General features: G+C 41.8%; 2 protein-coding genes across 2 annotated transcripts in view; both read left to right on the top strand.

Moving 5' to 3' along the window:
• Positions 1-11,285: 11,285 nt before the first annotated feature.
• Positions 11,286-13,134, top strand: snrpf (small nuclear ribonucleoprotein polypeptide F). Its single transcript, XM_023969637.3, has 4 exons — positions 11,286-11,432; positions 11,730-11,855; positions 12,280-12,344; positions 12,850-13,134. The coding sequence occupies exons 1-4, from the start codon at positions 11,430-11,432 to the stop codon at positions 12,914-12,916; spliced, it is 261 nt and encodes an 86-aa protein (XP_023825405.1). The 5' UTR covers positions 11,286-11,429; the 3' UTR covers positions 12,917-13,134.
• A 171-nt stretch (positions 13,135-13,305) lies between these two features.
• LOC111951504 (amidohydrolase domain containing 1) overlaps positions 13,306-15,295 on the top strand; it is a 4,597-nt gene continuing 2,607 nt past the window's right edge. The window contains exons 1-5 of the mRNA XM_070439661.1: positions 13,306-13,523; positions 13,764-13,870; positions 14,542-14,606; positions 14,886-15,163; positions 15,197-15,269. Of these exons, the coding sequence (XP_070295762.1) occupies positions 13,393-13,523; positions 13,764-13,870; positions 14,542-14,606; positions 14,886-15,163; positions 15,197-15,269 (654 nt within the window). The 5' untranslated portion in view covers positions 13,306-13,392. The remainder of the gene's footprint in view (positions 13,524-13,763; positions 13,871-14,541; positions 14,607-14,885; positions 15,164-15,196; positions 15,270-15,295) is intronic.

The following is a 15,295-nucleotide window of genomic DNA, read 5'->3' as shown; positions in this document are numbered from 1 at the left end:
TTGTTGTACATTATTATTATTATTTTGACATAAGGGGTTCAGTCCAGTGTTGTGTTTACCCTTTTCTTAATATTTATCTACAGTATTGGTAGTTCTAAGTACTTATTTCCCTGTTTTTTTCCCCACAGTATTAACAGTGGTACACAATAGAAGAGAGAACAGAAATATCTCCTTTCGTTGTTAATATCAACTATAAGGAAAAGGGCAAAGTACGAGAGTCATGCTATTAATTGTCCAAAGCAGGGATGGAGAGTGAGCTAGTGAGTAGGCTGCAGTGGTTGTGGCAATACATGACTGGAACAATGTAACCACGGTCGAACGCCCTGACCGTAGGAGAGTTTGATCGTCACTCTATTTTGGGTGTGTCAGGTGTGACTTGGCTGGGGGCATTGCGTATGGTGCTCAGCTCAATCCCTTTCATTATATATGTTATTGGCAGTTGCTGTTTGTGTGTTCTTGACCACCAGGCCTGTGGAGGTTCCTCAATCAGAAGGCAGTCATCTAGCATCTATACGTATGTTTTCCTCTGATTGAGAAAATGCACCTCATATATGTACTAAAGCCAGTTGGGTTCTGCGAGTTTACATCGCGCTGACAGCAACAATACATCTCTCCTGGAGACAGCAGCAGAAGGTCTTCCGCCACACCGGATTGGGTTATTATGTTGTGAATGATAACTACTTATGGGGTAACTGTGATAACATAAAGGAACTCAAGTCCCTTCTGTTCATCGACCTAGAATATCTTCACAATTAAATGCGACCGCTACATCTCGCCGGATAGTTATTTTCTGTTTTTAGGACTGGTTTAGCATTTTGCTGCTTAGCCTGCAGGAATACCTTGTGCCGCTTTCGTTCTCACCTGATTGGTTTGAGCTTCTTAGTTGTCAATCGTTTTTTTTCTTTAGGGACAGAATCGATGAACTACTTTAAACGCTATGCTACGCTTAGGTCTTCCGTCTCTTCACTCTTCCAGCCCACGAGAAAGCGCCGTCGACACCACAGTCCTCAAAAATAGGGTGGAGCTCAACTGGACTTTAGCCTGCAAAACTGGAATACCAATGAAAACAAAATATAATATTGACAAAATTAATAATCAAATTTTTGGTAGCTTAGAGCGCAGGCTGTCTATTAATCTCATTTATGTCTCAAGCTGGGATCATGTCAACTAGACACATACTCACTTTACAATTAATGTCTATATTGAATAACATTTTCACCGTGTTAACTTTCTCTTCATCCCTGGTTGATGCTACATTTCAGAGCCTCTTCATTGTGGATGGGTAAGCATACATTTTCAACAACAAAGACTGCACTTCCAGTTTGTGTTCTTTACTCTGTTGAACTCTTTGTCTTCATTCCTAGCACAGCACATGGAACCTCAGTTGGCATGCAAACATTCAATCAAAACAAAACAAAGTGTAACACGTTATAAATAATATCAAATATCAATGCATGTATGACGAATTAGAATCCATTGTGTTATATCATAAATTGTCTTACATGCCGTCACTGTTGTCAAAAGATATAAACATGTTAGATAAAGTTACTAACCCAGTAGTCTTTGGGCCACATCCAGGTTCTTTATCAGTGGCACACATGAAGCAGTTGTTGGCTTTGTTGAACTCTGAATCATATAGATAGCATGCTGAACATATGGCTGTCCCACACAACTACAATAAAAATAAAAAATTTACATTTACTTTGAATTAAATGTCTATTCCAGACATTTTGTTATATCCTCAGCCATTTCTTTTCGCAGTTGCTCCAGTGGTTTTTGTGAAGGTTTCCATATCAATTGGGAGTGGATGTTGGGAAGTTCTGTGCAACTTCCTTGGCCATCTACACCAAAAAATTAAATAGAGTTTTTGACCTAATTGTCTCACATAACAGCTACATATTCATATTGAAAATAAACTATCAAACCTGCATTACAAAGACCCACAGCTGAAGGTGTCCTTCTGCATGGTGGTGATGTTATTTCCCCTCCTTTACCCTTTATGTCCACCCAGTCATCTTTTCCATGGCAGGCTCTCTCATTTTGAAGTATTCTCTTTTATGTAAAAAATGGAATTATGATTAGTTATAGGCAAATGAATCACAAGCCAAATGTGTATTGCGTTTTCCTTATCACTATAATCTAGTAGTTATTAATGAGAGTAATATTTCTTTTATGCCCATTCTACACACAGCCTAAATTATAGGCACTGAACCATTTACAGGACAATAAAAGTAGCTTAAAGGACCCCAACTCACGAGTGAATAAATGTACAGTCGTGGCCAAAAGTTGAGAATGACACAAATATAAATTTTCACAAAGTCTGCTGCCTCAGTTTGTATGATGGCAATTTGCATATACTCCAAATGTTATGAAGAGTGATCAGATGAATTGCAATTAAATGCAAAGTCCCTCTTTGCCATGCAAATGAACTAATCCCCCAAAAAACATTCCACTGCATTTCAGCCCTGCCACAAAAGGACCAGCTGACATTCATGTTACGTGATCTCTCTGTGTAACACAGGTGTGTAGTGTTGAACAGAGACAAGGCTGGGAGATCACCACTGCATCTGATGAGTTCGAATTAACCAGACTGGAAGCTTTCAAAAGGAGGGTGGTGCTTGAATCATTGTTCTTCCTCTGTCAATCATGGTTACCTGCAAGGAAAACATGCCTCTCATCATTGCTTTGTTACAAAGGGCTTCACAGGCAAAGATATTGCTGCCAGTAAGATTGCACCTAGAATCAACCATTTATGGATCATTAACAGAACTTCAAGAGAGAGCGGGTCAATTGTTGTGAAGAGAGAGCTTCAGGGCGCCCAAGAAAGTCCAGCAAGCGCCAGGACCGTCTCCTAAAGTTGATTCAGCTGCGGGATCGGGCACACCAGTACAGAGCTTGCTCCGAGGAATGGCAGCAGGCAGTGTAGTAGAGCATGTGAGTGCATCTGCACGCACAGTGAGGCAGAAGCTTTTGGAGGATGGCCTGGTGTCAAGAAGGCAGCAAAGAAGCCCCACTTCTCTCCAGGAAAAACATCAGGACAGACTGATATTCTGCAAAGGTTACAGGGATTGGACTGCCTGAGGACCGGGGTACTGTCATTTTTCTCTGACGAAATCCCCTTCCGATTGTTTGGTCATCTGGAAAAAAAGTCTTGTCCGGAGAAGACAAGGTGAGTGTCACCATCCTGTCCTGTATCATGCAACAGTAAAGTATCCTGGAGACCATTCATGTGTGGGTTGCTTCTCAGCCCAAGGGTGGGGTCACTCACAATTTTGCCTAAGAACACAGCCATGAATAAAGAATGGGTACCAACACATGCAATCCAAAAGCAACTTCTCCCAAACCACCCAGGAAACAGTTTGGTGACAAACAATGCCTTGCCAGCATGATGGAAGCACCTTGCCATAAGGCAAAAGTGATAACTCAGTGGCTCGGGGAACAAACATCGATATTATTGGGTCCATGGCCAGAAAACTCCCCAGACCTTAATCCCATTAGACTTTTGTGAGTCAAGTCTCAAACGAGGCTGTGGATCAAACAAAACCCCACAAATTCTGACAAACTCCTAGCATTGATTATGCAAGAATGGCTGCCATCAGTCAGGATGTGGCCCAGAAGTTAATTGACAGCATGCCAGGCGGATTGCAGAGGGTCTCTGAAAGAAGAACGGGTCAACACTGCAAATATTGACTCTTTTGCACAACTTCATGTAATTTGTCAATAAAAGCCTTTGACACATAACGAAAAGCTGCATTGTAATTATATACTTCAGTATTCCATCAGTAACATCTGACGAAAAATATCTAAAGACACTGAAGCAGCAAACTTCTTTGTGGAAATTAATATGTGTCATTCTCCCAAAACTGTTTCATCACAACTGAAACTTCACACTGAAAATAGCACCAGCCCGCTCAGGTTGGCTCTCCCCTCGACTAGTAGACAGTTAAGACGTTGGTTAGACTTATAGGTAAGAAAACAATCATTAAGTTGACTCATCTTCATTAGTACGTGCTTAAATGCATATCACAAAGATCACCAGAGTGACAGTGCCCACCAATCTACGATGCACAATAGAGAACGAATTGTAAGCCACCAGAATGTGGGTTTGTCAAAAATGAATATCTGAAAATGTCCAGGTTGTTGGAAAGATAATACCTTCTAATTTGCTAATGAGCAATTTATGAATATGCGTTGAGAATATCCATGTACCATCATACATTGTCGAGGACGGACATTCCACACTAGTAATTTTAACAAAAAATATATATGTTCACCTTATATCAACATCCGGTTAAGCCATTGAGAACAAGTTCTCACTTTACAACTGCCGACCTGGCCAAAGATTAAGAGCAAAAACAGAGCGAGGGACCGACGCTGGGGGCGCACATAGGGTGTGGTTCACAGATGGATATCAATTTTGGTATAGCGAATACCCTCCAAACCCAAAACCAATAGTACAGAGTTTACGACATGGAACTAAACAAAACATGTTACAGGTCATAAACCAACTAGCAATCAAAAGTCTATAATAACGAGGTGTGTGCCAAAATTTAGTAAGGGATTCAGTCGGAGCCCCATTTCCCGGTTAAGGGCTACAATAAATAGGCCGGTTAAGAAAGCAAAGGTCAAGTGGCGATTGACACAAATAATTACTAAAATTTCGCCCAAAATACACTTGTTGGAACGTGAGAAATGTGCAGTAAAGAAGAATGTGCAGTAGAGATTACTGTGGTGCAAAGGGGAAACATATATATTAAATTATAAAATAAATAACAATATGGGGCATGACGTGAGCTTGGTATGTGCTATTTACAGATGGGCCTAACAACCAGGTGAGCAATCGCAAATGCCATCTGTAAGCTGCTCTGACAGCTGATGCTAAAGATAGTGAGGGAGACATGAGTCTCCAGCTTCAGTGATTTTTGCAATTTGTTCCAGGCATTGGCAGCAGAGAACTGGAAGGAAAGGCGGCAAAAGGAGGAATTGGCTTTGGGGGTGACCAGTGAAATATACCCCTGCTGGAGCGTGTGCTATGGGTGGGTGCTGCTGCTCGGTAATTAAAACAATCTCCCTCTTTTGGCCATAATAATCTTATGTGTAGACTGTACCCACAACTGTATCTGCGAGCTGGTGGCTAGAGCACACATGCCAATACCAGGGTGGGCACATTCGCTATATAACAAATGTTTTGTGACATCAGTAGAGTTGAAAATACAACGGAAACCCATTTAACTTGTATTTTTTTTATCTGTACATGGGAATTTAACCGCAACAGTTATTTTYATGTGTACTATGTCATCACACACAGACTTTTAGCACAAGTCAATTTGATGAAAAAACATCAAATGCACATTTTTTACTTATGCAGATTTTAGAATATTCACAAGAAAATCTGTCACCAATTGKATGGAAACCTAGCTAGTGATCCACTTTAGTTTAAAGTAACTGCCCAGTGTTTCCAGATTTCTATGAAATATGACCTATAATAACTGACAATATGAGTGAAATAGTTTTCCTTCCAAGATGTTTTATTAATTATGTTAAAACAGCAGCTTTTCTGTGTTGGAATGGTGTGGGCATACCCCAACAACAGAATGGTGTGTGTGTGCTCTGGACATTATAAATATTCACGCAAGTAAACAATTGACTGGCCAACTCATCCTCCTCTAGAATGCTGTTAGGCCAGCTCATCCTCCTCAGGGAGATGAAGTCATGTTTTATGAGGAAATAGCAAGCATTTTTTAAACATCTGTTTGAGATACAAATTTGAGGTTGTTTTTTTTTCTCCCATTTATGTTTTGGCCACAAATACGAGTTAAAGCGAGAGAGATGTTCACTGGGCACTTACTTTAAAATTGTGGAGTTTGGGGGCCTCCCGAGTGGCGCAATGGTCTAAGGCACTGCATCGCAGTGCTAGAGGCATCACTACAGACCTGGGTTTGATCCCAGGCTGTATCACAACCAGCCGTGATTGGGAGTCCCATAGGGCAGCGCCCAATTGGCCCAGCGTCGTCTGGGTTAGGGGAGGGTTTGGACGGGCGAGCTTAACTTSGCTCATCRCACTCTAGCGACTCCTTGTGGCGGGCCGGGCTCCTGCAGGCTGACACAGGTCGTCAGTTGAACTGTGTTTCTTTCGAGACATTGGTGCGGCTGGCTTCCAGGTTAAGCGGGCGGGTGTTACGAAGCAAGGTTTGACGGGTCATGTTTCGGAGGACGCATGACTCGAACTTTGCCTCCCAAGCCTGTTGGGGAGTTGCAGCGATGAGACAAGAAATTGGGGAGAAGGGGGTAAAATACAACAACAAACAAAGTTTGGGGTCACTTAGAAATGTCCTTGTTTTTCAAACCTAGAAGGCCAGCATCCCAGAGTCGCCTCTTCATTGTTGACGTTGAGACTGGTGTTTTGTGGGCACTATTTAATGAAGCTGCCAGTTGAGGACGTGTGAGGCGTCTGTTTCTCAAACTAGACACTCTAATGTACTTGTCCTCTTGCTCAGTTGTGCACCAGGGCCTCCCACTCCTCTTTCTATTCTGGTTAGAGACAGTTTGCGCTGAACTGTGAACGGAGTAGTACACAGCGTTGTAAGACATCTTCAGTTTCTTGGCAATTTCTCGCATGGAATAGCCTTCATTTCTCAGAACAAGAATAGACTGACRAGTTTCAGAAGAAAGTTCTTTGCTTCTGGMCATTTTGAGCCTGTAATCGAACCCACAAAAGCTGATACTCAACTAGTCTAAAGAAGGCCAGTTTTATTGCTTCTTTAATCAGAACAACAGTTTTCAGCTGTGCTAACATAATTGCAAAAGGGTTTTCTAATGACCAATTAGCCTTTTAAAATGATAAACTTGGATTAGCTTAACACAACGTGCCATTGGAACACAGGAGTGATGGTTGCTGATAATGGGCCTCTGTACAGCTATGTAGATATTCCATAAAAAAATCTTCTGTTTCTAGCTACAATAGTCATTTACAACATTAACAATGTCTACAATGTATTTATGAACAATTTGATGTTATTTTAATGAGGGAAAAAAATTGCTTTTCTTTCAAAAACAAGGACATTTATAAGTGACCTCTTTTGAACGATAGTGTATATACATGGGGAGGTTGGTCACTTGGCTAAATACACTTCTGCATGTGCTATGTTGACAATATGCTACTGATGGCCTATCCAAAATCCCAGCTAATTGGAGTGGAATGCAAGCCAATTGAGAATTATTAACTGATCTGTTTTATGCAGTACCAATTAATTAATGAACTACCCTGCTCTATGCAGAGATGATTATACCAGGGGTTGGCCTTTTAATTSCTMGATTMATTTTTAATAGCCTACCAAAGTCCTGCTTCCGTTTCCAAAGGACTCTTAAAGGGATACTTTGAAATTTTGGCAAAGAGTTCCCCAGAGTCAGACGAACTCGTGGATACCATTTTTAGGTCTCTGTGTCCATTATGAAGGCAGTAAGAGGTAGTTTCGCGAGCCAATGCTAACTAGCGTTAGCGCAATGACTGGAAGTCTATAGGTATCTGCTAGCATGCAGATGCCCATATACTTCCAGTAATTGCGCTAATGCTAGTTAGCAAGCTCCACTAGCGCTTGTTATCAACTTCCTTCAAACTGCACGCAGAGACATAAAAATGGTATCCACGAGTTCATCTGACTCAGGGGAAGTCGATAAAGGGTATTGCCAAAATCCCAAAATATCACTTTAATAATGACAGCAATAAATCTTATTGTAGGCCTAATATTACAGGCAAAATCTCAATAATATTATAACTTCTCATCTTGTCATTAGACCTATATAAAAGTRTAGCTGGTGACAGTGCTGCTTAGGATATGGGGTTTGATTATAGCATATTCTCTCTCTGCAATAGGCTACACGCTTCCAAATATTGTGAAATTTGAGCTAAATCAGTAACAAACAGTGTCTGTGTACATGTTGCCCTCGTGTGGTCAGTGCTGGTGATGAGCATTATACAGTAGGACAGTGAAGTCATGGAGCACAGGAATGATGTGGGGCTCTGACCCTCAATGCCCCCCCCTCCTCCTTTAGCTCAGTGATCTCCTGCTCTAATTCTTTGATAGGCCCTCAACCTGCCTCCTCTCTGCTGCTTTCTGCTTCACCTCAATGAGCCCAGCATGGCTACTCTCCATGGAGCACACCAGAGCAGACCTGCATACTGTCTAATATCGTTCATTCTCTGTTTTGCTGAGAGCTCTAGTTCTCCTGGATTATATCCTGCACTTCTGTTTCCATCTTCCCCATGAGTCTTCATCCCTGCATATCTATTACACAATAGACAATGGGACATGTCAGTGTTATCCTAGGTCATGCATGCAGCAGCTCATGATTAGTGATAGTTTAAGTATCCTTTAACAGTAAAAGAGTTTTCCCATGATACATTCCTAGGTGTATGTCTGTTCATACAACCAGACACACACAAACACACACACGCTCACACAATGCCCTTTTATGCCCTTTATCGCCTCGTAACACTCACTTCTGTCATCATGAAGTACTTTGAGAGACTAGTGAAGGATCATATCACCTCCACCCTACCTGATACCCTAGACCCACTCCAATTTGCTTACTGCCCCAATAGGTCCACAGACGAAGCAATCGCCATCACACTGCACACTGCTCTATCCCATCTGGACAAGAGGAATACCTATGTAAGAATGATGTTCATTGACTACAGCTCAGCATTTAACACCATAGTACCCTCCAAACTCGTCATTAGGCTCGAGACCCTGGGTCTCGACCCCGCCTTGTGCAACTGGGTCCTTGACTTTCTGACGCCCCCAGGTGATGAGGGTAGGAAACAACCTCTCCACCCCACTGATCCTCAACACTGGGGCCCCACAAGGGTGCGTTCTCAGCCCTCTCCTGTACTCCTTGTTCACCCATGACTGCGTGGCCATGCACGCCTCCAACTCAATCATCAAGTTTGCAGACGACACTACAGTGGTAGGCTTGATTACCAACAACGACGAGACGGCCTACAGGGAGGAGGTGAGGGCCCTCGGAGTGTGGTGTCAGGAAAACAACCTCACACTCAACGTCAACAAAACAAAGCAGATGATCGTGGACTTCAGGAAACAGCAGAGGGAGCACCCCACTATCCACATCGATGGTCAGTAGTGGAGAAGGTGGAAAGTTTTAAGTTCCTCGGTGTACACATCACGGAACAAACTGAAATGGTCCACCCACACAGACAGCGTGGTGAAGAAGGCACAACAGCGCATCTTCAACCTCAGGAGGCTGAAGAAATTTGGCTTGTCACCTAAAACACTYACAAACTTTTACAGATGCACAATCGAGAGCATCCTGTCGGGCTGTATCACCGCCTGGTATGGCAACTACTCTGCCCACAACCGCAAGGCTCTCCAGTGGGTAGTGCGGTCTGCACAACGCATCACCGGGGGCAAACTACCTGCCTTCCAGGACACCTACAGCACCCGATGTCACAGGAAGGCCAAAAAGATAATCAAGGACAACAACCACCCGAGCCACTGCCTGTTCACCCCGCTATCATCCAAAAAGCGAGGTCAGTACAGGTGCATCAAAGCTAGGACCGAGAGACTGAAAAACATCTATCTCAAGGCCATCAGACTATTAAACAGCCATCACTAACATAGAGTGGCTGCTGCCAACATACAGACTCAAATCTCTGGCCACTTTAATAAATGGATTTAATAAGGTATCACTAGTCACTTTAAATAACGCCACTTTAATAATGTCTACATATCCTACATTACTCATCTCATATGTATATATTGTATTCTATACCATCTACTGCATCTAGCCTATGCCGCACGGCCATCGCTCATCCATATATTTATATGTACATATTCTTATTCATCTCTTTACATTTGTGTGTATAAGGTAGTCGTTGTTGTAACGGTTGTCATTGGTGGAAGGAGAAGAGGACCAAAGTGCAGCGTGGTACGTATTCATAATAATTTAATAAAGAATGAATACTGAACAAAAACAACAAACCGACAAACGAACAGTTCTGTAAGGTGCAAACAAAAACACTAAACAGAAAATAACTACCCACAACCCATAGTGGGAAAACAGGCTACCTAARTATGATTCTCAATCAGAGACAAYGATCGACACCTGCCTCTGATTGAGAACCATACTAGGCCAAACACATAGAAATATAACGACTAGAACAAAACATAGAACAACAACATAGAATGCCCACCCCAACTCACCAAACTAACTCACCAAACTAAAATAAAGACATAAAAAAGGAACTAAGGTCAGAACGTGACAGTTGTGAATTTGTTAGATTACTTGTTAGATATATTGTGATTTGACACCACACAACACACTCACTCACTCACACACACACACACACACACACACACACACACACACACACACACACACACACACACACACACACACACACACACACACACACACACACACACACACACACACACACACACACACACACACACACACACACACCTGAACATGCTCACACAAACACATTAACATTGATGTAAGGACATCACTATTTCAGTAATGTAAAGACGGTTTAGTGTAATTTCAGAGGAATTTCCACTTAAACCATCCCTTGCTGTTGGAAGTATTATTCATGATCTCAAGTTCAAACTTGCCAAACGATTTAGTAACAGTAAAGAGAGCTGCCAGACAGACCCAGATATGACAGTTTACCTCTATGCCATAAGTTCTTCATGCAATTCCAAACAAAACATATTCATTTATTGAAAATAAATAAATATTTTATTTGAAATTAAATGCAGATTTCAAATCTTGTTTCAAATGTTTTTAATTCAATTACAATGACCTTGGACACCAGTGGTTTCCATTGATGGGCCACTACTCCTGGGACATGGCTGAAGACTGGGTTTTGGCTTGAAAACATTGAATTTGTTTATTTGCTGCGTTACATAGAAATTAGTAAAGCTTTATCTAGGTAGATTACATCCATTGATAGTAAATAAGTCACATCACAGCTCAAAGATTTTTGAGAAGTGGACCGAGGTGCAGTACTCAACACGATAACCACTATAACCGCCAGAGGGCGCCATTGTTCCATACACATGGGCAGTCTTTTGAATAAAATGCAACCATTTGAAGATGGATATGGATAAATATAATAGTTTACTGTCCTTTATTTATCTATAACATTTTCCGTTAAAATATCTGCCGCAATGAGCAATGAACATGGAAATGTAAATCATGTCTCTTAATTTTTGCCCCTCAGTACACTAGGTGGCGGTACATAAATATTTCGAGCTCTTCTTCTCAATTGATTAACCTTTGTTTTGGGTCAAAGTTGAAATGCTCCAACTTCCTGGTTTCGGCGGCAATGCGTGCTAGTCTGGACGTTTTTGTGTCGAAAAGATAGTAAAGTACTAAGATATAATAGCACCACATTTCGCACAGCAATGGTGAGTGTTGATATGGTTGGTTATAATAAAATTGCCAGGATATTTTGAAAAGAAAAACGGATTAGCAGTTGAGTTAGGTGCCTTTTTCCAGCAAGCTAACGTTATCCCATTCATTCATTGCAATGAATGAGCAGCAAATAAAGTAATGTTGCAGATTGAAATCTAATATGCGTTTCATTGCATGATGATAGACGTCTGTTCTTCCCTACACATGGGTCTGAACGTTCTATTTTGTTCCATTAAATTATTACCCATAACAATTAATCCCACATTCTTCCTGTTGCTGTGTGTCTGTAGAGTTTACCTCTGAACCCCAAGCCCTTCCTGAACGGCCTGACAGGCAAGCCGGTGATGGTGAAGCTGAAGTGGGGGATGGAGTACAAGGGCTACCTAGTGTCTGTGGACAGCTACATGAACATGCAGGTGAGGGAGCACACCTGGACACGGGTGCTTTTAGCAACGCGGGGGTATTTACATACGCTAACGTTGCTTTCAATTGTATTGGATTTCACAAAAACAGTCCGTGGGAAGCCAGAAGTTAAAAACAATTCCATTTCAGTTTACAGTGCTGGTGGGCAGAACGATTGATCATTATTACGGAATTTGAGACAATATCTAAAGGATTGTATTATTAAACAGACTTTCCAAACGTGGGTCTGTTGTAGACCCACTTTCTCTCCGCTTATCTCATGTCAAAATAAAAGTCCCCCACAAGTTATTCATTTTTTGTCCATGTATGCTGCATGTGCAAGACTTGTATTTTGCACTAACCTGAACAGTATGTGTGTGGCTGGTGCAGATTAATGCTAATGTAAATTTGTCATGTTTTTGTCATTGGTTTCGACAGTTGGCGAACACAGAAGAGTATGTGGATGGAGCGTTGGCTGGTCACCTTGGAGAAGTACTTGTTAGGTAAATAAGAGCCCTCTTCTGGATTCTCTACAATGTTGCCTTCTGCCTCTTGTCCTTCACTCCTGAGGTGATCAAGATTGGCTATGACTGCGTTCATGAAATACCTACCTCTCTTAGAGCAGTAACCTGGGGTGTATTCATTAGAGTAGACTGTTTCAACGGAAAGTGTTTTGCAACAAAAACAAGTTTCATATTGAACAAGTTCAGGTAAGTCCCTCAAAGTCCCATTTCGTCTTGTTTGATTTGTAGTAAATAATACCCAGTTCAAGAAAGCGATGAGGGAGGGAAGGAAGTATTTGTTGAAATCAGATATTTTCTGCAATAGAATGCAACTCTATATTCTGATTCATTGGTTGAACTGCAAGTCAACCCTTTAATGAATACCAGTAGACATGTATTACATCTTCTGTATCCAGCATACTTCTGGTGTGACTGATGCAGATGTTTGATAGTGGCTGTTCAGTGTAATTCTCTTCGATCTAAAGTGCGTATTCTCTACCCACAGGTGCAATAATGTTTTATATATTAGAGGAGTGGAGGAAGAAGAGGAGGACGGAGAAATGAAAGAATGATGGCGAGGATAAGACTTACAACTGACGATCTGGATGAGTGTTGTTTAAATCTTAGTTTTTTCATTTTCACTATGTGGAAAATTGACTCTTGGGAAGCAAGTTAGTTTTATATGTGTGAAACTTTCAAGAAAACAGTTTTTTTTTTTTACTGTTTATGATCAATATGTATTATCACTGTAGAAAAAAATTAAATGATGTTTATTGTACCCATTCCTAAACCTGCTGACTGGTGGTATTATTACAGGTTTGTGAGGGAGGTGATTGATGTGGCGTCTCAACCTTATTAACAAACACTACACATTGAACAGAGCTTGTCAATCAATGTACAGTATTCCTAATTTCCAAAACCCCTCCCAGACTTGCACTTTGAACACCTGTTGTCCACATTAACTTTTCCCCAAACCACTAGAAAGTGACATAGAGGTGACTTTACAAAAGTAATTCACATTTTTAAGCTTAATTTCGACTATTTCAAAATGTCCAACAAACTTTTGGTAAAGAACGCGAAACAGGTGGTTTTAATTTGCAACAACGGTGAGAAGTTCCTGACGAAGGATGGGATGCAAAAGCTGTGTGTGATTGAGAACAGTAGTTTGGTTATCGGGAGGTAAGTCGAAACATTGTATCATTAATGTCCGATATAGGGCTGCAGATTGCAACATTGTTTAATGTTCAGTGGTTTGGCTACTAGTTATTGTTTGTTACAATTTGGTTAGAACGAGTTGACAGCAGCTGTCAAACGTCGCAGACTACAGATTGCCCTAACGTGCAACATTTAATTTGGGCTAAACCAGATGTTATTCCACCGCAAACTATCGATTAAAAGAGCTGTGTATTGTTCGTGCAGCGACGGTCTGATAAAGGATATTGGACCAGCGAGCACCATTGATTTCCAATATGCAGGGGTCTTGTTTGATAAAGTCATCGATGCAACTGGCATGTGTGTCATTCCAGGCAAGTATCAGTGCAATACACCACTCTGGACAATAGGGGACGGTAGATCTAGGTGTGCACACAGGTGTAAACATGGTTTGCGATATCTGGGATCCTTAATCCTAACCATAACCCTTTCCTAATCCTAAATTTAACCCATACCATTTTAAATGGCAACTTCAATGGGGTAGGTATGTCCCAAGGATACTGGATAGCAAGGGCCATGTAAACATTCAACCTTGGCCACGTTTATTTGCCAAACGTTGTCGAAAGGTGCAGATAGAATTGCCATGAATAGGGCCAAAGTTATACGTATTCTACAAGTCAGAGCACAGGAGGTTGGTGGCACATTAATTGGGGAGGACTGGCTCGTGGTAATGGCTGGAGCGGAATCAGTGGAATGGTATCAAATACATCATGCACATGGTTTCCAGGTGTGTGATGTCATTCCATTTGCTCTGTTCTGGCCATTATTATGAGCCATTCCACCCTTCTGCAGCCTCCTGTGTGTCAGAGAGCCATGTTTGGTCTACGTAGCATATTTTTATTTGAGTGTTCCAAAACGTTAGGTCCTGCCGAATGCACCCCTGTTCTATTGATACAAATATTTGAATCATTGGTTTAGTGTTCTATCATGTAGAGAATTAGGTTTTACCGAAATGCAGTTGTGCTCTTTGATTATTGCGTTTCAGGATTGGTTGATGCACACACCCACCCTGTATGGGCTGGAGACAGAGTGCATGAATTTGCCATGAAGGTAAATATGACTTCCATGGGTCCTGTCCCCTCTGCCTCAACAGCTTGTAATATGACTCACCTTTCAGAGTAAAAGTAAAGATTTATATGGCGTTTACACAAGCAGCCCAATTCTGATCTTTTTTCCACAAATTGGTCTTTTTACCAATCGCATCAGATCATTTCACACAAGATCTTTTTCAGCGCTGATCTGATTTTTCAAAAGACCAATTAGTGAAATAATATCAGAATTGGGCTGCCTGTCAAAACGCAGCCTAGGTAATGTTGTGTGTGCCTACAGTTGGCTGGTGCCACCTACATGGATGTGCACCATGCTGGAGGTGGGATCCACTTCACAGTGGAGCACACCCGGGCTGCTCTTCCCTCCACCCTGCTGGCCTCTCTGACAGGCAGGCTGGGTCGGATGCAGCGGGCAGGCACCACCCTGGTGGAGTGTAAGAGTGGCTACGGCCTGGAGCTGCAGACAGAGCTGAAGATGCTGGAGGTCATCGAGACGGCCAGACGTACCCTGCCAATCAATATATCGTCTACCTACTGTGGAGCACACGCCGTCCCTAAGTACTGAACACACACTCTTCTATGGGCTACAAGGAGGACGGGAGTGATGAGAAAGTTAGGGGGAAAGAGGGAGGGCGTGGGTAGTTCAATGATTATGGAGAAGAAGGTAAAAAGCCATACTTCCTTATATAG

This window comes from Salvelinus sp. IW2-2015, unplaced genomic scaffold (assembly GCF_002910315.2).
Source record: "Salvelinus sp. IW2-2015 unplaced genomic scaffold, ASM291031v2 Un_scaffold1827, whole genome shotgun sequence".
Lineage (NCBI taxonomy): Eukaryota > Metazoa > Chordata > Actinopteri > Salmoniformes > Salmonidae > Salvelinus > Salvelinus sp. IW2-2015.
The sequence above is the reverse complement of the archived record's forward strand: the minus strand, read 5'-3'. Positions and strand labels throughout refer to the sequence as shown.

Coding starts and splice junctions, on each gene's coding strand:
- snrpf (XM_023969637.3), top strand. Junction 11,856..12,279: donor ACAGCTACATGAACATGCAG/GTGAGGGAGCAC, acceptor TGGTTTCGACAG/TTGGCGAACACAGAAGAGTA. Junction 12,345..12,849: donor CTTGGAGAAGTACTTGTTAG/GTAAATAAGAGC, acceptor CTCTACCCACAG/GTGCAATAATGTTTTATATA.